This window comes from Meriones unguiculatus, assembly GCF_030254825.1.
Source record: "Meriones unguiculatus strain TT.TT164.6M chromosome 13 unlocalized genomic scaffold, Bangor_MerUng_6.1 Chr13_unordered_Scaffold_28, whole genome shotgun sequence".
Lineage (NCBI taxonomy): Eukaryota > Metazoa > Chordata > Mammalia > Rodentia > Muridae > Meriones > Meriones unguiculatus.
This window is the reverse complement of record NW_026843644.1, coordinates 6,081,931-6,106,440: the sequence shown is the minus strand read 5'-3', so window position 1 is coordinate 6,106,440 and position 24,510 is coordinate 6,081,931. Positions and strand designations below refer to the sequence as shown.

Genomic DNA, 24,510 nt, shown 5'->3' with positions numbered 1-24,510 from the left:
GAATCATTCAAACCTGATCAGCAACAGAGCAAAACCTCCAGCATAACTCCCTGAAGAACCTGCCTCCTGGCCTGACAGGTAAGTCTACCTGAAGGCCCTGGTTGGCTAGTTTGTCTTGAGTGACATGAACACCTTTGTTAGGGGTAGAATGTGCTGAAGGTACCTAGCCTGTTGGTTCCTGATTCAGGTCTCCTACACATGGACAAAACTTTTCTAGGTATGCAGAGATTTGTAATTCAATAACACTTGGTGCCTTATCTCAAAGCCTTCCTGTCTTCCCATCCAGCCCAGGGAGGACCCAGCACTTTACTTAGTGATGCTCATCATCCTGCACCTCCCATTTGTGAACAATGACACTCCAATCACCATTATGGGCCTTCAGAACTTCCTTGAGCTTTCCTCAAAAGATCCAATGTCCACTCTCAAATCTCAGAACACTGGGGCCTTCAAGCTTGCTCAGAAACAGAGCAGAACCTAGAGTGCTGCATCTAGAAGGACCTGCCTTCTCTTCTGCATGGACGCCCTGATTGGCCATTTAATCTTGAGTGATATCAACATCTCTGTTAGGGTTAGAATTTGCTTAAGGTACATAGCATATTGGTTCCTGGTTCAGGCTTCTTATCCAAGGACAAAACTTTTCCAGGTATGCAGAGATTCACAGCAGCATTTGTCCTTGTCCTCCTGCCTTCCTGTCTGTCTTCCCATCCAGTCTAGGGAGGACTAACCACTTCAGCTTGCTCTGTTCAGCTGCCTGCTCCTTCGCTTTGTTTGTAGTGATACCAAACTCAGCAAGTAATAGCACCAATGAATACTTCCCCTTCTTCTTACTGGTATCAAGGTGGATAACTAGTATAATGAAATTGAAGTGGAGTTATCAGTCTGTCCCACAATTACAGAAAGAGAGTTTAGGAAACAAGGGTTTGAGTTTTTTTTCTTTATGTTGTGTTCAAGTAAACTGCAGCTACTTTTTAAATGTTAGGCATGAGACAAAGCTAACAGAAGAGCAAGAAAGTTATGATAAACACTGAAGTGCATTATTGTTAGCCTGCACATCTTCCTCAGTGAGGAAGGGAAAAAGAAACATATATATATATATATATATATATATATATATATATATATATATATCATTCAAGGTTCCATAGATGAACAGAACTCATAGACTAAATCTCTATGTATATAGAAAGTTTATTCACAAGCTGTGGTCCAACTAGTCCAAACAATGGCTGACTATCAATCGAAAGCTGAAGAAGCAAATAGTTATTCAGTGCAGGTAGCTGAATATCTCAGATGGTCTTCAGTGTATAACAGAATTCAAAGGAGTAGGCTCTAATGAGAGTAAAAAAAAATGAACTTGGTAGCCAGAGGTAGGGCAAGCAGAAAAAGAGAAAAAGCTAATACTTTCAATGTCCTTTACATAGATAGAATATAATCAGACTAGACACTAGCTGTGGATGAGATTAAAGAAGGGTTTTTTCCACTTTAAAAGCTATGAGTATGAAAAATTCCCCACAGTACCCAACTCTTTGTGTTTGCCATATGTCCAGATATAGTCAAAATGACTGCCTAGACTAGCCATCACACTAGGCAATGCAGAAAAAACAAGAAAGAGGTTTTTGCTGGGGCAGGCAATAAGAGCATGTGAGGCCTTTCCAAAGCAATGGTTTTCTTCAACAAAGCAAGCACTGTGATTTCACTTAGGGAATATGGATATGGCCAAATGTGGGTTCACCTACTCTGAGCCATGCTAAATAATATCTATGCTAAATTAAATCCTACTCTGAATGTAATCACAATGTAAAATCAGAGCTTTAAGGGCACTCTTTGCACAAAGTCATGCTGAAATATATGTAATTTCAAAGAATGATGGACAGAAATGCCTTTGGAACTTTTATTTTGGACCACAATTTCCTACCTGACAATTAAGTAAATGACTCTACTAAAGTAGATTGCTCAGTAGGCAATGCCTTCTAGTAATCATGATTTCTGATCTATCAGGTTGATGTTTTAATGCTACATTTCCCATTTATACAAAGGACAGAGAGCACCAATTCACAAAACTTCAATTCAAATATACATCTGTCAGCACTGGGGCCAGTATCCTTGAGGGGAAAATGCAATGCAATATACTGTATATTTTTGGAATCGTTTTGATACATAATACTTCCACATAACAATGGATGCTTTAGAACTTAATCTGTGGATTTGGGCATGGTGGCACACACCTAGAATAACAGCACTCAGGAAGGATGAAGCCCAAATTTGTGGCCAACCCGGTCTACAAATTGAGAACAGGACAGCCAAGGCTACACAAGGAAATTCTGTCTGTAAAACAAACAAACAAGCAGACAACTCACTCTGTGGATCAAGCTGACCATAATCTCAGAGGAATTAGCCTACCATAGACTCCCAGGTCTAGGCTGACAGGGATGCACTTCTGATCCAAATGGAGACATGTTTTTAAAATGACCTATCCTTCAATCAAGGAACGAAATGATAAAATAAGATGTACAAAGGAAACATTTTTCTTTTAATGAACAGTAGTAAATCTTCAAATGCTACAATTATTTACACCTGAAAATCATTTGTCATCAATAAGTGGGTTCTTTGCTTTGTTAATATTATCCATTTAAACTTGTTTGAGTGTGTTTCTGTGTACATACCTATGCTATGGTGTGTGTATATGTGCCAGTGAGAGGACAACTTGTTGCTATTTATTATCTGCATCCCATATGTGAGTTCTCAGCATGGAACTCAAAGAGTCTTTTAGCCAGTGACCACAATGGCCTTTATTTAGGTTGAAAAAATATTTGTGTATGTGCTAGTGTGTGAGTTTGCATATACACAGCACAATTTTACAAATGTTAAAAACATTTGTAGGAGTGATATAGGCTACTCAAAGTTTGAGCTCAAATCAAGGTTAGCAACAACCAACTTTACCCACTGAGACAATTCTCTGACATTCACTTGTAGTTCTGAGAAAGTGTTATGAACAAGTCTTTACTCCTAAGAATGAACTAACCCATTTCAAAACACAAAACAGTAAATTATTTTCATTTGCTAATAGCATTTATTATTCAAATCACATCATTTTTCCTCCATCCTCAGATGACAATTTGTTTATAATCTGAATAGAAGACAATATTATACTGATGTACTGTTTCAACTAAGTTTATTTGAGTATCAATGAACTCGGTGGGGGAATGACTGTGGTATGTAAAACTGGCAACATAACCTTGAACAACATATAACAATGACAAACCCCACAAAGTGTCACACACACTTCATATATCTGCCATGGCCTAAGATCCCATATTTACATTACACACATACAACATGCTTTTTTGAAATACATCTCATTGCTTTTACATTATCTAACACCTCAAGATAACTCTTAGAAGTCAGTTCTCCAAGATGATGTGACATATAGTAAATATGTGAACATGAAGAAGCATGGAACTTCAAACAATATATATATATATATAAACACTTACCATTGAGCATCTTAATAGTAACTAATTACTGACAACCAAACAAGACTGAAAACAAACGTCTTAATGGAATTTGTAAAAACATAGAAAAAGTACCACGCTTTCTCAGAGACCCTTCCTTGAAAACTATGACCACAGACTGCCTGATATAAATAAGCAATGGGCCACATAGATGATGGAGATCCCATTCTATACATTGCAGCAGAAAAATAACTTTCACCAAGTGGAAATGCATTAGAACATGAAAGCCACCACAGAAAGAATATCAGAACAACCTAATAAACTTCTGTGAGTAGATTTGCTGCACATACAGCATACTTCAATACCTACTCCAGTGTTTCAAAATAATGACCACAACCACAGCTGGTGATCTCCTCCATTACATTTAAGTGAATATTGTAAATCATTTACTTCCTCCAAGACTATGAGAAAAACATTTAAAGGAGTTTCTTTTCTTGAAATAGAATATATTTATTATGTCCAAAGTCATCACATCTTATATAAAAATAGGTTTGCTCTCTTCTAGGAATTCTTTTCTACTTCTTGACATCAAGATGATATATAAAGATTTAACATAGTTACAGTACTAGAGACATAGATGTGAAGTTAAGACAAGTTCATTCCCAGGACCTAGGTCAGGTTTTTGACAACTTTCTGTAATTCCTGTTACAAGAAGATCAAATGGAAACCAGAATGGACAGGCATATAAACACACAAAGACACACTGAGATAATGATGGAAATTAAAATAAATTCTTAACCAAATATATGTTTACTCAAGAATGTTTTACTTGTGTAAGCATGCATTCCTGTAACTCAGGGGTTGAGGCAACTACAGTCTTATGCACAGAATTTTTCTTCGTCAAAAATTCCTTCATGTAAGTGAAATCAAATGTGTAGGGTGAAGTGAGAGAAATGAATCCTTCTAAGTTGGTGGTATCATTTGTGAATGTTTAGGAAATACAGCACTCTTGGAGGCTGTATCTTACTTGGGAAGGGCATGATAGTATTCAACTGTATTCATCTGTAGTTCACACTCTGCTTCATGCAGCAGGTTGAGGATGTGAACTCCAAGCTTCCTACTTTATCTGCCATATATGATACTTGTGATGCCCATTTCATAGTGATCCCATATCCCTCCGGAACCTTAAGGCAAATTAAAGACATTTGGAGGTTGCCTTTGACATTGTGTTTTGTCACAGAAAGGGCAATAATACACACATGTAAAATTTATAACTGGACGATTTACTTCAGGTAACTGAAGAGAATTTTAAAATCTAAAAGGTTTACCTAGTGGTTTAAATTCCTAGGCCTTTTGTCCATATCAGCTTGTAATTGGAAACAAAATTAAGATGGATGTCATAATGCATGAATACATTGTTGACACTTGTTACAATTTTCCTCCCAAATCTCCTGTAACTGAATGCAAGTTGACTTGTTAAAGACCTCAACAAATCTTTTATCCTGTTAGGTTTTCTTGAGAATGAATTCTTTCAGGTTCTCAATGACTCCTGTGATATGCAAAGGCTTTAAGAGCTTGCTCACACACTAAAGTCTTTACTCTTCTATAATGGTAATACGAAGTACAAAAGTTTACTGTACTGACTACATTCATGGGGTTTCTTTTTAGCATGACTTTTTCTCATGATTTCAAAGACAAATCCATGAAAAGGATTTACCACATTGCATATTCAGAGGGTCTCACTGAGGTATGTGTTCTTCTAAGTACGTGGAAATAAATGCATTAAGAAAAGGCTTTATCACATTGATTACATGTGCAAGGTTTCTCACTACTATCTACTCTTTTATAGACTTGAAGTTGACTTTGACATGCAAAACATGCAAAAGTAATTTGTAGGTGTGAATATGCTAAAAAATTTTTCTCTATGTATTGCTTTTTAGATAACAGTTCCCAATGAAATTTAGGGTGAACCCAAATTTAAGTTCATCATTCCTAGGAAAGCTGCAGACTTCCCAATAGCTGACAAGCTTTCATCATTCATCTTTTGTTTCCCAAAACACGACTGTTCCATACCATATATTCACTTCGCCAAACATAGTGACTGTCCCAAACCACATTTTCTCTTCCCTAAAACATAATACCTTTTCCTAACCACAAAAGAACAAATGGATATGACTGTTTGGACTGTAAAATATACACTTTTGCATCAGGTGAATTCCTCAATGCCATAAACAAATCCCATATCCTTAACCATGACTGATGGAAATAACTTACTTGTAAAATGTCAGAGATGTTTATGATTTTTAACTCAGAACCTCTGTAACTTTCTGGCTTAGTGGGTGGATAGGTATCACAGTTCAGTTCCCAAGAATGTTATGTACCACTAACCAACCAGTAGTGACTGGGTGACAATAAATTTTTGTCATTTGCTTTGAACATGTGTTTCAGTTGTATTGGATTCTGTGGATCGAAAAACACAAAGGCCTTACCATGTTGCTTATGTACTCAGAATTTCTCTCCAGTATGAAACTTTTATGATGAAGACGATAGACATATGCAAAGGGCTCACATTTTGAAACATTTATAAAGTTTCTCTCCAGTTATAATTCTTTCATGATGATGGTTATACAAATGTGGAACAGCTTAACCACCTTAAATACATTCATAGTCTTTCTGTCCAATATGAATGCTTCCATGACTTTGAGTATGATTGTGAGGAGCAAATTTTTCCACATTGGTTACATTCATAAGGTTTCTCTCCAGTATGTCTTCATGTTATAGGAAATTACTATCCTGTCAAAATACTTTATCACATTGGTTACATTCATAAAGTTTCCAGTGTGCATTCTTCTATGTGCATGCAGATTATTATGGCATACAAAGGTTTTGACACATTGGTTACATTCATAAGGTTTCACTCCAGAAAGTGTTCTTGTTCAAGATGACTCTTACATGAAAAGACTTTAGGACATTGACAATATTCATAAGGATTTTCTGCAACATGGATTTTTATGTATTAAGAAATGACTGTGTTGTACAAAGGTGAATCCACACTGCTTATATTCATAAGGTTGTTCTCCAGGATGTGTTCATTTTGTCTTTAGAGACGATTCGGGAAATGCATAGACTTTATCACATTGGGTACATTCAAAAGATTTCTCTCCAGTGTGAGTTCTTTCATGTGCTACCAGATGACTGTTCTGTGCAAAGGCTTTACCACACTGGTTGCATTCATAAGGTTTCTCTCCAGTGTGCATTCTCTTATGTTTTAGGAGATTACCCTTATGTGTAAATGCTTTACCACAATGGTTACCTTCATAAGGTTTCTCTCCACTGTGAGTTCTTTTATGTAGCAGGAGAGTACTATTACAGGAAAAGGCTTTACCACACTGATGACATTCATAAGGTTTCTCTCCAGTGTGAGTTCTTTTATGTCTTTGGAGAATGCTGATACGTGCAAAAGCTTTACCACACTGATTACATTCATAAGGTTTCTCTCCAGTGTGAGTTCTTTTATGTATTTGGAGACTACTGTTACATGCAAAGGATTTACCACAATGGTTACATTCATAAGGTTTCTCTTTAGTGTGAGTTCTTTTATGTATTAGAAGAGTACTTCTCTGTGCAAAGGCTTTACCACATTGGTTACATTCATAAGGTTTCTCTCCAGTGTGAGTTCTTTTATGTATTAGGAGATCACTGTTACGTGCAAAGGCTTTACCACATTGGTTACTTCCATAAGGTTTCTCTCCAGTGTGAATTCTTTTATGTATTAGATTACTGTTACATGCAAAGGCTTTACCACACTGATTACATTAATAAGGTTTCTCTCCAGTGTGAGTTCTTTTATGTATTTGGAGACTACTGTTACATGCAAAGGCTTTACCACACTGATTACATTCATAAGGTTTCTCTCCAGTGTGTGTTCTTTTATGTCTTAGGAAATCACTCTTAGATGCAAACGCTTTTCCACATTGGTTACATTCATATGTTTTCTCTCCAGTGTGAATTCCTTTATGTACTTTGAGACTACTGTTACATGCAAAGGCTTTACCACGTTGGTTACATTCATGAGTTTTCTCTACTATATGTGTCCTTTTACGTCTTAGGACATGACTGTTATTTGCAAAGGAGTTATCATGTTCGTTACATTTATAGTGATCCTCACCAGTATGCGCACTTTTATATGTGTAGGGACACCTGTGATGTGCAAAGACTTCGTCATATTGAGTATCTTCAGGGGGTTTGTCTCCACTATGTCTGTTTTCATACCTGCAAAGATAATCAGGACATATGAAAGCTTTACCACATTCATTACACTAAAGAATGTTATTGTCTATGTGACTTAATTTTTCAATTCGGTGTGAAGGTAAAGAATAATTACATCTTGAGTTTTCATCATTATTTTTACATTCATGGTGATCTTATCTAGGGGGTTGTTTTGCATATTTCAAAATACCTGTGGTGGTAAAAATATTTGTTACCTGTCTCACATTTATATTATACTTTCTTCTATATAATGTTTCACCACAGATTTGTAGAAAACTGCAAGACCTCAGACCTTTAACACACTGACAGGATTCATAAATTTCCCTATACTGTGCGCCATACTAAATATGCAAAGAAAACTAACACACAGAGTAATTTGTATATTCCTAAAACTTATATTTTCTGTAGTGTGATTTTGTGAGAATTCCTAATGAAGATGAATAACAAGTTCATTGATGTTGGTGCATAATACTTTGTGAAAGTGTGTGAATGCCAACTGCTAAGTCAGCAAAGAAATACATGCTAATGAGATCATAGTATTGTTAGTTCTGTGGCCCATCACCTGTCCTATATTTTGTAAACATTTGTCTTTCATCACTTATCTATTGGGAATAATAAAGAGCTAACAACTGATAGCAGGGCACAAAATGGAGTGCAGAACTTCTGAGTGAGAGAGGGTTGCTGGGAAGAAAGCAAATGACAGGCGATTTACCACAGGCCAGTGATGTTAACAGAAGGACATGAATATGAACAGAGAAGTAGAGCTGGCCATGCATCAGGACAGTGTGCTAGGTTTATTTGTGTTAGGGAAAAAATGGTTCAGAATATGCCCAGGAAAATTGCCTAAGCTTTAAAATATTAAAAAGCCTCTGTGTCATTATTTGTAGTGCTGACAGCTCTAATTAGGGCATATAATCCATAACAGGTATCAATTTTTAAACATCTACTCAAAATGGGGACTACTATACCTTTTAGTTGTTATGGATGGTACATTGTTTATTTCAATATACATATACTAACATGACTTGTACTCATTGTGATATATAACTATTAAAAGAATAATAAATGACATGGTTTCATGATGCATTCAGACATTTGATTTTTTTCATCACAGACATGTGCTATAGAGATTATGGTTTTTCCACAAACTTAGCAACATTACTACAAGTATATTAGTAACCTAGTTTTACTATGGGCTACTTGATTAGTATAATGTTTTGGATATACTTTCATCACTCTTTACTTTGAATACATTTGGCAATATCTGAGTTGTAGGAGACTAAACAAATTGCAGTTCTACCTTATTACAGTAATGAGGCTATGAGTTAAAAATTGACCTTGTGTAAGGTATGTTTTCCTTGCATTCTTTCTTAGAGGATGCCCTGCAAAAACACATCAAATACCTAACATGGAGGTACATGGTTTATTAACAAGTTAGTCATCATCAATAAATACACTTAAAGCAGTTCGTTTATACTGTCCATTCTCTTTCCAACTTCCAGAACATATTAAAACTTTCTCAGAACCATATTCATATAAGCTTACACATGAAAATTACCTTGCATGTCTTCTATAAGGTTGACAATACTCTTCCATATTATGACCTTCCCAAATGTAGCCTAAAACATAGTAACAAAAAAGGTATGCTTTATTATTGGAAATATGACAAAATTAAAATCATGATCTATGGTCAATCAAAGAACCATTCACCTCATTCTTCCATATCTTCAAGAGAAATTACAGAAACACATCAATAATGAATAAAGATTTTTCCCCACATTTTAAAAAGTAAAGAAAATTCACTGTCCTACCTATAGCAGTAAGGTTCCTGTAGGTCTCCAGCATTACATCTTTGTAGAGATTCCTCTGGGAAGGATCCAGCAAAGCCCACTCTTCTTGAGTGAAGTTCATATGCACATCATTGCAGGTCAATGCAGTCTAAAATAACCACACACATGTATAAAAGAAAGCATGATGCTTAGAATACTGGAAATGTATCCTTCATTTACAATAAACAGATCAACAGTACTGAGCCCAGATGAGAGAAATAGTATAAACAATTCCTGACTCTTATAAGAATGGGCAGGCTGGGTGTATTATCTGGTGACTTTAATTCCAAAATCACTCAGGAAACAAAGGCTGGTGTATCTCATAGAGATGGATGGTAGCCTGCTCTATGCAATAAGTTCCAGGACACTCAGGGGTACATAATCAGATCCTGAATAATACACAAAAATTAATCAAACAAACAAGATAAAAAACTTAAAGATCTTTCTCAAGTTTCTACAAAGAGTTATACATCCACTCCAGTTTTGCATATGTGTCTAGAAACCTGAAGTTTTAAACTCATTTTAAACTCTAATATTAATGTGATATTTTTTAAATGAAATGTATGTTTGAGCAATTACAAAAGGAGAAATGAAAATATTAGCAATTTAAATGTTGATCATAAATAAGCAACATAGGGGATGGAGGTATAGTTCAGTGGTTAAGAACACTGTCTGTTCTTCCAGCTAAATTCTTAGCACCCACGTGACAGCTATTAGCTGTCTGAGACACAAATATATTCAATAAAATACTCGCAAAACATATCCAAGCACACATCAAAGATATAAACAAAAAAAAATTGGCTTCATCTCAGGGATACAGGGATGGTTCAACATATGAAAATACATCAATGTAATCTACCATATAAACAAAGTGAAAGATCAAGATCACATGATCATCTCATTAGATGAGAAAATGCCTTTGACAAAATCTAACACCCCTTCATGTTAAAAGACTTGGAGAAATCAGGCATATAAGGAATCAGGCACATACTTAACATAATAAAGGCAGTAAAAAGCAAGGTGAGAGCTAACATCAAATTATTTGGAGAGACACTTAAAGAAATTCCACTCATATGAGGTACAGGATGCCTCCCCTCTCCATATCTCTTCAATATGCTCCTTAAGTCCTAGTAAAGCAATAAGACCACTGAAGGTTATCAAGGAGATATAAATTGGAAAGGAAAAATTCAAAGTATCATCACAGATGATTTACTAGTATACATAGGTGACCAAAGAAATTTTACCAGAAAATTCCTACAGCTGTTATACACTTTCCACAAAATGGCTGGGAACACAACTCACTAAAAATTTCATTAGTCCTTCTGTATACAAATGAAAAATGGGCTGAGAATGAAATTTGGAAAAAAAAACACCCTGAACAGTAGCTACAAACAACATGAAGTGAAAGACCTCTATGAATAGAATTTGAAGTCTTTAAAGAAAGAAACTGAAGAAAATATCAAAAGATGGAAAGATCTCCCAAACTCATGGATAGATAGGATTAACATAGAAAACAGCATTCTTTTTAAAATATTTTATTAATTACAATTTATTCACTTTGTATCCCCCCCTGTAGTGCACATCCTTCTCCCCTCCCAAATGCTCCCTTTATCCCCTTTCTCGAAAACAGCATTCTTAAAATATGGAGTCTCCAGGTTCAATCCATTTCCCAACAACATTCCAACATAATTCTTTCCAACCTTGAAAGAGCAAACATTAACTTCAAATGGAAAAATAAAATACTCTTGATAGCAGAAAACCCTGTCCAAATGGAATAAGAACACAGAAATAAAACGACACTCCTATTGGAACTTTACTTTCAACAAAGAAGTCAAAATCATACAATGGAAAAAAAGACAGTTATCTTCAACAAATGGCAGTGCTTTAACTAGATGTCTGCATGTAGAAAAATAAAAATAGACCCCTTGTATCACCCCGCAGAAATTCAAGTCCAAGGGATCAAAGAGCTTAACATAAAACCAGAAACTCTAAATCATTTAGAAGAAAAGGTGTAGAAAAGTGTAAACTCATTAACACAGGAGAACAACAGCACAGGGTCGGAGATCAACAATTAATAAACGGGATCTCAAGAAACTGAAAAGCTTCTATAAGTCAAAGGACACTATCAATAGAACAAAACACCAGTCAACAGATTGAGAAAATATCCACAACAACCCTACATCAGACAGAAAGGTAATATCCCAAATATGCAAAGAACATAAGAAATTAAACATCAACAAATCAAATAATCCAATTTAAAAATGTGGTTCAGAGATAAACTGCAAATTCAAACAAAGGAATCTCAAATGGCTGAGAAACACTTAAAGAAATGATCAAAGTCCTTAGCCATCAGACAAATGTAAAATCAAAACAATTCTAAGATTCCATCTTATACCATGCAAATGGCTAAGATAAAAAACTCAAGTGACAACACATTCTGTTGAGGATGTGGAGAAAAGGGAACTTTCCTCCAGGGCTGATGGGAGTGAAAACTTGTACAACTTCCCTGGTAATCAAACTGCTGCATTCAAGAAAATTGGGAATAGTTCTACCTCAATACCCATCTATACCACTCCAGGGAATACATCCAAAAGATGTTCCATTATAGAACAAGGACATTTGTTCTACTATGTTCATAGCTGTTTTATTCATAACAGCCAGAAAGTGAAGAATGGATAAAGAACTTCTAGTACATTTATAGTTGGACTACTCCTCAGTTATTAAAAATAAGAAATCATGGAAATTGCAGGCAAATGGATTGCACTAGAAAAGATCATCATGTGAGAGAGGTAACCCAGACACAGAAGAAACACATTGCTAATAAGTGACTATTAGACTTATAGTACAGGATTAGCATACTACAATCCACACACCCAAAGAAGCTAAGTAACAAGAAGGGTACATGGGAGGTTGCCAGATGTCACTCAGAATAGAAAACAAAACAGACAGCAGAAGTGGATGAAGAGAAGGAACAGGGTAGAAGTTGGAATGGGGAGGGAAACAAATGTGAGTATCAGATGTGGGGAGAATTGGAGGAGGAGGTGAGAAGGCTGAGAACAAGAAGGGAAACTGAGGTGGTTTCTCTTTGGCGTCATTTGACAGGGAAGGTTCCTGAGAGGACCTGGGTGTAACTGGGTGTGACCTGGGTGTGACTCTAGCTGAGACTTTGAACGGAGGTATAGGGGAAAAGAGACATGGAAAATGACGTTACCACCTCTTAGCCAGACAGGACTAGTGGAGAGAGGGAACAACGACTCAACCACAAAACACACAATCCAAAAATTACCTTGCCTATAAGAAGCTTATGGATAATGATAGAACAAAGACTGAGGGAAAGTCCAACCAATAATTGGGCCAACCTGAGTTCCACCTTACACTACAAAGCGAGCAAAACTGTAAATGTTGCTTTGCTGAACATCTAGAAAAGAGCCTAAACATGTCTGTTATCTCAGAGGCTCCACCCAGCAGCCAATGGAAAGATGCTGGAACTTGTACCTAAGCATGGGGTGGATCTCTGGGGGTCTTATGGAAGTACTGGGGGAAAAATGGAAGAACCTGGAAGGGATAGTAAGCCACAAGAAGACTAACAGAGACAAGTAAACCAGACCCGTGGGGGGGGGTACAGAAAATGAGGCATCAACTAAGGAGCATGCATTTTCTGGATCTGGGACTCTTGAACTTATCTGTACTATGGATGGCTTGGTACATGTGGGTTGGGTGGTAAGTGGAGAGGCTTGTTTCTAATATGAACTCTACTGCCTGCTTTTAGATCCTCTCCCCATCAGGCATGCCTAGACTGGCCTTAGTGGATGAGGATATGCTCAGTCCTGATGTGACTTGATGTGCTGCAATGGGGTGATACAGGGAGACTAGGGCTTCATTTTTTCTGGGAGGGGAGGGAGAAGGGTGAGGGTGGACTGAGAGCAAAGGAAGGAGGGATCACCCTTTGGATGTAAGTCAAAAAACAAACTAATTTCTTTAAAAAATTTAATACGCTCAGAGAGAGAAACAGTGGGAGTGAGAGGGGATAGGGAGGGGGTGTATGTGGGACATGAAATAAACATAATAAATAAAAGTGAAAAAAGAGAATAATAGTAATACATTCTTTGAAATATCCAGAGGGAAAACTGGCAACATGACATTGACCATCAAATTAGAATGGTCAAAACAAACCCCCAAAACCATCATCAAATCTTCATATATCTGTCATAGTCTAAGAACACAGCCATAACAGCCATATTATACATATATAACATGCTTTTTTGATATAAATCTCATTGTTGTGGCATTATATAGAACCTGTAGAAAGTTGTCTTACAAGGCAGAACTTCAGCATGATGTACCATATAGTAACAAATGAGACCATAAAGAAGCATGTAACTTCCAACAATACATACATACATACATACTGTTAAGCATTTTAATATTAACATTGGTAAAATATGTTGACAGAACGAATTGGGAGTACATCTTCCATCCTTGTTTGGTCCTCTCTGATCAGATTCCATCAATTTGGAATCCTAGGATAGAATCTCAAGTTTCAAGTAAACTTAGGCAAAAAAAAAAAAAACATAGCAAATATTGTTTCCTGCCTTGATCTTATTTCTTCATAGTCTCATGCTCAGCTAGCTTTCTTAACCAGCCTAGAGCCACTTGCTCAGAGATACTGTCACCCACAATTGAAGAGTGTCTATAAAATCATGTCAACACAATCTTTCACTTACATAAAAACCAGCCATTTTCTCATTACTTCATTTATTTTTTCACTTTAGAATCTGCTTGCAGCTCTGTACCTCCTCTTTTCCTGGTATCATCCTCCCCCCTTCTACCCATACTCCTCTTCTCTTCTTCTCAGTGAAGGGGAGTCTCCCCATATCAACTATCCTCAACACACCAAGTTACATATGAATTAAGTGCATCTTCATCCACTGAGGCCAGACAAGGCAGCTCAGCTATGGCAAAGTGAATCATAAAAAGGCAACTGTGTCAATGTGACAGACAGCCCCCATTTCAAATGCTAGGTGACCGACATGAAGACAAAAGTGTCCATCAGTTAGATATGTGTAGGGTGCCTAGGTCTAGCACCTGCATGCTCTTTGGGTGCTGGCAACCAGCATTCTATGATGGCATGCTACTAACTGAATTTACCATGCGAAAAATATAACTCAGAATTCTCAGCAGGATTATGAAGATGTATTACACACAGAGACAAAATATGACTTCTGTAATTACTTTATGACCACAACAATGAAAACTGAGTACAATTTTTGTGAAAGAATAAAGCAAAAATACCGAGAACATAAACCGAAAAATATAGTCAAGTTTTCATTAAGATACCTAAGGATACTCAACCAAGAAAAATGTGAAGTAGACCAATGCTACCTATGATTATATACATATAGAAATTAAATAAACAGAAACATCACAACACCCACAAAAATAACTCAAAATGATCCTTACACTATTCATATTACCTTCTAGAAACAACTAATCTTTTTTTAAGTCCCCCTGCTCTAGACCTCTCTCTGTAAATGGAGGTTACCAGAAAGGTGGGCTATGGAGCTGTAGGTCCCCCTAGTGATTGAAGGCAAACCCAGTCTTACTGATTCCCATAAACAAAACAATGTTAAATATTAATTTTATGTCTCCTTCTTGCCACATCTATTCCAGCACAAAACGTGAAATCGGTCCTATGTACCTGAGTAACACCATGTACACTTGAGACACCTCTGCAGCCCAGAAACTCCTTTTAACCCTGGATTTGAGTTCCTTAAGCCACATCATCATGGCTGCTGTCATTAGAAAGGTAAAAGGATGCTAATAAAATACTTCAGAAGTTTCACCCACATTTCTTCCTTGACAGCATTTTATAACCTATGTGTAAAATTGAAATATTTTTCACAAAAAAAAAAATTTGAATTAGGAAACAATGTTTAAAACTTCCAGAAATCCAACCTTCATTTTTTTCCAAACTGTCTTCTACTGCACACAATAGACAGCTCATTATATGTCTTAAATGAGTAATGTCTAAAACTCTGTTGTGTACAGCCTTTAACTTAAGGGTTTAGGAATTTTAACCAAGAGGAAGGCAAAGTTATGCATCTGGGGAGCAATAGACTGGGATGAATGTGACCTGAGCCAACAAATCTTGTCTCAGAAATATTTTTCCAAAAGGCTGAAGATGAAGCTATTATAGAATGAATATCCACCACCCAGAAGAAAGAATGCGACACACAATCAAATGGTTAAATAAAAGAGTTCTCTTTCATAGTAGCATGTGTCCATTTCTAGTTAATGCTATAAGAGAAGACAGCCTAAAGCTGATTTTGTACTCCATACATGTAGTCTTCCTTAAGTCTCTTTTAGGCTCCAGGTTATATATTAAACAGTTTCAATATGGATTAGAGAGTTCAAGTTTAGCCACTGAGTCAATTGGGAGATTTACACAGCAAAGACATTCTTAGAATGATTTCTGTACTCTACTGCCCTAAAACAGCAGGTCATTATTCAGTGGCATGGTATAAGTGAGAGGTCTCAGAGGTTTCAAATGTTAGGAAAAGTAGAAGGTAGAAAATGTAAAAGCTGGGGTGGAAAGGTTTTGCGCAAGCAATATCTTATAATAAGTAAGCTTCTTAAGAAGAATAGCACCTTGTACATTACTTCCGGGGGAGAAATGGAAGGAAACAGGAGACATCTATGAATTGATCAGACACTCTCATAAAATGGGATAAAATCATGAGTTTAATAAAAAAAAATACTGCGCAAGGGGAACATAGGATCTCAAGAACATTATTTACGAAGACCACATTGACTTTGGAACTGATGAGGGTATCTCCATGTGTTGGAAAGAGGTGGGTTTTGAGAATCTGAGGGAAACCCTCCTCAAATGCCCCAACCCTGCAGCTCACCCTATTTCTGGTTTTAAAAAAGGAACACTGCTTTATTTTAAATACCTCAGAATTTTTGGGAAATCTCCCAAAGTGCAGGCCACAGGTTCTACTAGCTCTGCCAAACATATTTGGGGACTGTCAGAAGAAGTTAGATGACTCTACATACATGAAGCTCTTGTGGAAAGCTTTGTTTGATTATAGCAGCCCTCAAAACAACAGTATTTTCCCTGTTCAATTGGTTTTAACCATATATCTTCTCCATGTGACAGAGCTAGGCTTTTCTCAAGAAGAAAACTGCAACTTTCTGGCACACCAGTCTTTAATGTTGGCTGTGAGTCTGTAATGGCAATTAAGCAGCTTGGTAGATGTGTCTTCTTTGATATGGAGATGGGCAAATGGTTGCTATGAATCAGGGCTGTCTCCCTGGTTATGACTGGAGACAAATTTGTTGACTATCCTCTTGAGCAAACATGTATTTCCTAGCATCCTAATCTCGAACAGGCCTGCTTGGAATGCTACTTATCTGCTTAGCCCTTAGCTAAATTCTATTTGATGTGACTTCCTTTCACCAAGTATTGGTAAATCCCTTACATGAACAATTCTACCCGTTTACATCACAGCTTTCCAATGAAGTGCTACTCAACACGTACATTATTTTCAACCTCCACAAAATTTACTCCAAAGGAATCTTATACCTGAATGTTAAATGCCAAGGTCAGAACTTGGAAAAGATCCTAGAAACTAGGCCTCTCTGAGTTTGCATCCTACCAAGGACATTTCTATGTTCAAGCCCCCGCTGCAAATACTTGTGAACACGGAGTTCCACTGTGTGTAAGGAGGCGGACTCAAGAGCCCAGCTTTCTCCAAGCAGCTCTTCTATTTTGCTCTTCCATTTTACTAGCAAGATTAAACTAACTTCACATCCCCAAGCATGCAGCGCAATTTCCCACTCAACCCCTTGAAACATTTTTCTGATTATCTGGTTAAAATTGCTGTTATCTTAACCAAGGTGCCTAAATCGTAAAAATATATCACTTACCAAGCCCTACCTTACTATGGACAGAGGACACACTTCTGTGCTCACTTTTCACTTTGAGCTCTGGACCAAATGTCAAGAGATATAAATTAAGGGCCTTGTATTCCAGACTAAAGTTCTTGGAAAAGAGTTAAAGACCTTGAGCCCAGTATCCTAAAACAGCAGAGCACTAACAAAAACTCCCTTGCTTAATCCACAATGCTAAAATTTGATTGGATGACCCCAACACTCGCCATGGGGCCCCCGCCTTGTGGAGTTAACCCTTTAAATATACAATAAAGCTTACTATGGGGCACCATTCAGATCCTGAACTGGCCACCTCCCTGAGCTCAGAAAATACAGCTTTCATTTTAACCTTCTGTGTCTTGGCTTCCAACTGGAACCCATTATAGTAAAGATATTCAGATAAACAAGCTGTGGTCACAGGTCAGACAGATATCATTAAGTTGGATGATTCTGGCTGCCAGAAGGACAGCTCCTACCCAGCTCCAGGAAGGACCCTACAAGGCAGCTCCTTATGTTCAGCCTCCTGCTCCAAAAGGTAAAAAAAAAAAATCAGGTAATTTTCTGTTGTTATGTGGAATTATAGGTGTCTCTGCTCACTTAATTCCAAAAGAGTACTCTTTCTTCTCTACAATAAAACTAAAGTTTGAGGCTGGAGAGGTGGCTCAGCAGACACGAACAATCTCTTTTCCTTCAGAGGTCCTGAGTTCAATTCCTGGCAACCACATGGTGGCTCAAAACCATCTATATTGAGATCTGTTGCCCTCTTCTGGCATGCAGGCACACATGCAGACAGAACATTAATAAAATGAATAAAATCTTTAAAGAAACAACAAAAAAGTTTGAATAATATTCACAATAGAAATAAATACATAATGTTATGCACTATTTATACATTAACTATATAATACATTAAGTATATAAAAACGGATATTTTAAAATGTTAAGTGTTTAACCATGTTTTCCCAATAAAAATAAAAGTGTTACCATCTAAGGCAGGTTAGCTGATCAGAACAAAACTAAGAAAAGTGTCACTTGTCTAAGACATTTTTATAAAAATGTCTAAGACATTTTTATTCAACTGTAATTTATTGTCATCATTTTAATTCAATCAAAACAAGTCAGTATGTTTCTTAACTCGTTTTCACGTCATGCAGCATGACTCATTGGCAGAAAGCTCTCCTACTGTCAAAATAAACCAACTTTTTCCATTTTTATAGTATACTATAAAAGCATATTTGCTTTTTATTTCTATAACAACTCTTGCGCTAAAAAGCCTGATATTATATTTTTCCTTCTCCACATATTAAATAAAACTATGTTACAAAAATTCTTTGAAAGTGATTGCTTCACCCAGGTTGTGCTGTTTCTGCCCTTCATTTTCTATTGCGAACTATAAGGTAGACAAGATGACTGAAGCTCTCCTACCCAATGGACAAATGGGAATGTAGCAAGATTGAAATCAGAGAGAGAGAAGTTCGTTGATTTGACACTGCTTATGCTGTAATTATATGCTGTTTCATGACCAATATAGCACTGACTGTGAGAGTCTTTTATAAGTGTGTAATCCTTTAACCATTGCTATTGTCTTCATTCATTTACCATACTGTCCTCCTGGCATCAACAAATGAGGAATTAGATTATTTTAAAAGTTATGCCATCACAAATATAAATGCAATAAGCATGAGAATTCAGATAATTCTTTAAAAATAATCAAAATACATGAAAATTTACTGAGAAGACTGTTGGGATCAATCACAACTCTGTCATTTTATGAGAGCTCTGTGCAATGCTGGCACACATAAACATGGATACTAGGAGAATGTGTGAAAACATGGTATACTGTGCTGTTTTTGGAAATGAGGGGGTGTGGGTGTAGGTAATATCTGCAAATACATCAGATTACATACACTAAATACTTGCAGTTTTACATTGACTATAACAACACAACTTGATGTTACCTAAATTTAGTTTGTATACATGGGAAGTCCCAAATTCAAGAGTTTATTTTGTATGCTAATAGAAGATCCCATATCATATTCAAATTTATTGTTCAATTCTAGACCATGTTTTATTTTCACTTTTTGTCTTCTTAAATTATACTTGGTGGGATAGCTTTTCTGATAACAATGTATTTTGTGCCAGTAAACTCTATACTGAAGTCTTCTTTCTATAGCTGTGTAAATTATTTCATATCACTTTCAATTTTATACACTAACTGTAGGTTGCTAAACAAATTATTATGTAAGATAATATCTGTGGCAAGCCATGGCTATTAGGCTATTAAGTTGCCACGCCTAAAAGATGGCACCTGCTGGATGTACTGACTGCTGATAAACAAGTCCATATTTGGTCAAGGCGAGCGTGGCACTGGCCCATTGGCTGCCTGCTGCAGGTCTGATGAGTAAGCGTGGTTGGCTGTGATTAGCTGATGTGGCTGCCTATATAATTGGGAAGGACCCAGGGTATGGGGGGAGAAGAAGCTTACAAAGGCCTGAATAAACTGCTTGAGGAAGAGCTGGTGGTTGCGTCTTCCTTGCTGGACGAGACAGGCGCAACAAATATCTACACTTTTATACTGTAATAAACAACACCAATGGAATGATGTATTTAAAAAACAAAGAAGTTGGTTATAGTCTATTTCAATATGAATTCAACAGAATATAAAGAAAATTTCTATGAATTTCTAAGAGGAAAGCTGATTCCAAAGCTATATCCCATGAAAAACAACACAGAATTCCAAATACGATAATGAAGTAAGATTGCACACATGGGCAACTGTGACCTCAGAACGTATCTCAGAGCTACAACTATCAAGAATGTGTACAAAAGTTGTGACAAAATTAGGAGATGAAGAGAAAAAGCCAAAATGATAAGCCTAAAAATGTATTCAAATTATCCTCAAAAGACCCAAGGAAGCTCTGCCAGGAAAAATGTGTACTTTACCATATGTACTTTTGGTTATATGTGTACAGAAATTAAATACACACAGACTTCAAAACTCTTACAAAAGCAACTCAAACTGACCGCTAATGTACATTTCTGACCCACTGGCTACTGTAGATGGATCTTCTAAAAGGAGAGACCACATGCTCTATGCTCTGGAGCTCTATGTGGAAAAAAAAGTGATCAAAAATGTGGGCTACAATTCTCCAGCTGCTCATGACTTCTTGTGGTTTCAAGCAAATCCAGCCCCACTGAAAGCCACACACAAACCAATGTGGTGAGTGTTTTCATGTTTGCTTACTCCCACATGGATTGTGCCATAAGATATGGAATCTGCCTTATCCACCTCCCCAACACCATGCACACCTTAAAAACCTCTGCATCTCAGAAATTCCTTCTGTGTCCTGAAATTAAATTTTCTGGAATCATACCACTGTGGTTGAAAGCAGCGAAAAGATAAAAAGATTCCAAACAAAATTGCTGAAGAATGCACATCACCCCCTTTCTACTAGCTTCAAAACTATTTATAAAATTTGGCCACAAAACTGAATGTGAAAAGCAAGGTCATCAGTTTTCCACTCTGTCTTCCTGCCACACACCAAAAGCAATGTGTGTGTGTGCACACTGGATAGTGATATTTTAATCATCACAGCTTTAAACTGCCAGGGCTGCAGAGGAATTTTCCCATGCCCCTGCCCACCACCGCCAAGCAATCCACACACTCAAGGGAGAGTCAGAGACCATGGACCATTCCCCAAGTCACCACATACATCAACAGAACAACTGTTGACCTCCAGTCTCAGCACACCATATCAGACTCTGAGAACTTAGCAGACCTATTCCTCCTGGTTTTGGGACAGTGGCCCACACACTCCCCATTGCATGGTTTGTGGTCTCCCTCACAATTCTCTTCAGCTGCATTAGAAAAGAATCCTGGAAAGAAACTATGAGCTACCTCCCACTGATTAGTAGGTCTGCTGCTGATTAGTAGGTCTGCCCAGGCCCCCTCCTTTCCTTTGACCACCTAGCTGGGCTTCAGGACAGTAGCAGCTCCTCTACTGGTGGATCAGATCAAATGACTCAGACAGCTGAGACCTTCCCAGCTGGGCCCTTCCACCTTAGGGGCACACAGAGCCCTACTATAAGAAATCTGTATTTTAGTACAACTTTCCAGTATCCAAAACACAACGAGACAGTTCCTCTTCCAAGTTACAGGGTCCTTTGTGTGCACGTTCCAACACACAATCAAAGTTCAGTGCAGCTTTCTACCTCATAGCTGAGAAACCCCAAAGCCAAACAAGTCAAAGTCAAACAGTAACAAAAATTATAGCAAAAAGTAACCATGAATTTGAAAGTAAGAAGTGGTAAATGGGAAAAGAATGAAAAAAAAAGAAAAGGTAAGGACATGGATGATTCTAGTTATGGTACGGTAGAAAGTTTATTATACATAGAAGTGACAGAACAGCTGGATGCAGGGACATATGGGAGAGTCCAGAGGGGACATGACTGTGAGTCTTATGAGGAAAGAGAGGAGAGGAGAGGAGAAAGCCAGACCAAGAGGCTAGAATATTAAAGAATAGACGAAAAAGACCAGGCAACCAAAATGGTTGTATTACATAAGGAAGACCATCCAGGGGAAGGGGAACTCAGCCAGTGGGCTAGAAGGCTGGGTATGTCAACCATTACCCTATGACAGGTAGAAACAGAGGGATGCTTGGAGAACCAGCAGCTGGGCCTGCTTTGATTTGTTAAATAGGTTTCTCAGCCGTTTGTCCCAGCATTTGAGACTTAACAGTAGGCAAGAATGAGGAGGTTGAAATAATTTAACTATACTCTCAAAAACTGTTGTAAAAAGTTGAAACAGGCTTCATGCTCCAATAGTTTTCCGGGACTAGACATATGTAGAAGAGCACACCAAGTATTATGCAATCCTTTTCTCTTGGGTCACGCCATTCTTAGAAAAATAACATTCCTGTTAGGATCGGCCACACTAGTTTGTCATGTCTTCTGTGTTTGTTGAACCAGTGTAACTATAGAAATTTGGTTTCTAGAACTAAGTTTAGTTCCTCTTCCAAAATCTTGATTGCCTTAAGTCTGTGAACTTCAAGTATTGCCAGTTTGGACTTTTCCTAACCATCTAAAATTAAATAACTGACACTTCTGTCCAAGCAGGAAAGCTCTCACCATCCTTTCTCTCCATCCCTTTCTGTGCTATGATGACACCAGCTTCATAGTTGGCCAGTGAACTCAATTCATACACAGGTTCCTCTTTATTTGTAATTGCCCACCCTACGAGAGCCAGGGATGATTGAGAAACCTCATTCACTGGTCTCTTTTCCATTTCACTGACCAGGTTAAAGTCCAGCCTGAAATGAGTTGCAAGACACTGGGCCCCAGAAGCAGGATTAGGTGTTCAAAGCAAGTCTTAACTATATAACATGAAGAAAGGCTGAGTTTTGGGAGACACTGCTCTAAACAGAAACTAGTGAAAAATCCCTTTTGAAATAGGAATGAAATTCTTTTTTGAAAAAAAAATCTATTTAATTTTATTTTCTGTGCATTACTCTGAAGGTGTCATATTCCTTGAAATTGGCATTACAGACAGTTGTGAGCTGCCACGTGGGTGCTGGGAATTGAATCTGGGTCCTTTAGAAGAGGAGACAGTGCTCTTAACCACTGAGCCATCTCTCCAGTCCTAGGAATGAAATTCTTAATGACTGGGAAATGTTGGAGAAGAGAAACAAGTAAGAGATTAGAACAGTGATGCATAAAGAAAATATAACTTAGTAAGTAATACAAACAATTGACTTTTTTAGAAAGATAAATATAATTGAAAAAATATGTATGTATCCTGACTTTGAACAAAAGCACATCCTTCTCTGGTAGAGCTAATGGCATTAATCAGATACTGTTTGACCTTGATTCTACCTGCAGTGTTAGCTGCTGAGATTGGTAACCTGACATACAAAGCTACCACCAAGAGCTGAGTCTTAAATTTCTGGGCAGCCATAACCCTGTCTAGGAAGACTATGAATAAATTCATAGGATAGACCTACTTGGGAATTCAATACTCACTGGCTTCCTCTAACCTACCCAAATTGAACACTCGCCAACCTGGTTTTACTCACATGCAATAGTTAATACGTGATAGAAATTTAAAAATCACCAACCATGTGGGAATAATGTCCTTTTTCATAGGGTGACCCCTGAAGCTGATTGCTTTAAACTTTTTTCTCTGATCTAGCTATTGCCTACCCTGTTTCACCCAGCAATTGTACATAATAAATTGTTCTTCCTGTTATGAACAGATGGCAGATACCATGCTCCAAATGCAAATCCCTTCACTGTAACTACAATGGACAGTATTACACTCCCAAATATGATCCTCACTTTTGAGAAGAAACTCCATTTTATTCTCAATACATGGAGAACTCAGTGAAAGCTCTCAAGGCCTAGGCCCCAGTCTGTTATTGGCTACGCCAAGAATGTTAATGGGTTTGAGAAAGAACTATGCCATTCCCCATATATGAAGGCTTCATGGAATGCCTTCATTACACAGGTCAGCCATGAACACAAGTTTTGTTTTATTTTTTCTTTTCAAAGAGTTGTCAACCAGTATAGACTTGCCCTTGTGGAAAAACTATTCTTTTCTCAAAAAGAAAACTGGACATTTAGGTAAATGAATTTTAATTCAGAACATGGCTGTTCTGCCAAGAGATCATATCCTAAGACTTTCTACGTCTATATGATCTGGTTGGAATACAGACACACCTTTAATCCCAGGAGAAAAAGATAAACAGATCTTTGTGGTCAAAATCAGCCAGGTACAGAGCAAGCTTCAGGAAAAGAAAAGCTTAGGTCTGGGTGTGGTGGTACAAAACTTTAATCCTAGCCCTCAGGAAACAGGCATGCAGATGATTGAGTTCTAGCCATTTCTGCTCAGGCTGTTCAGCTAAGTCAGTGAGTTGAGAGGCAATGCAGTCAACTTGAGTTTGCAGAATTCAGAAAAAGTTTTACTAGGAGCCTTTTACAGACACAAGCTGAAGAGAGAAACTAGACACAGGTGAAGACAGACAGAGCCACAG

The 24,510-nt window shown here is 37.4% G+C and overlaps 1 protein-coding gene across 1 annotated transcript in view; it reads right to left on the bottom strand.

Moving 5' to 3' along the window:
* The window catches only part of LOC132650722 (zinc finger protein OZF-like), a gene marked incomplete at its 3' end in the record, with an annotated part of 126,935 nt that overhangs the window by 88,426 nt on the left and 13,999 nt on the right, over positions 1–24,510 (bottom strand). Inside the window, 3 exon segments of the mRNA XM_060376060.1 lie at positions 6,581–7,456; positions 7,621–7,724; positions 9,280–9,340. Of these exon segments, the coding sequence (XP_060232043.1) occupies positions 6,581–7,456; positions 7,621–7,724; positions 9,280–9,340 (1,041 nt within the window).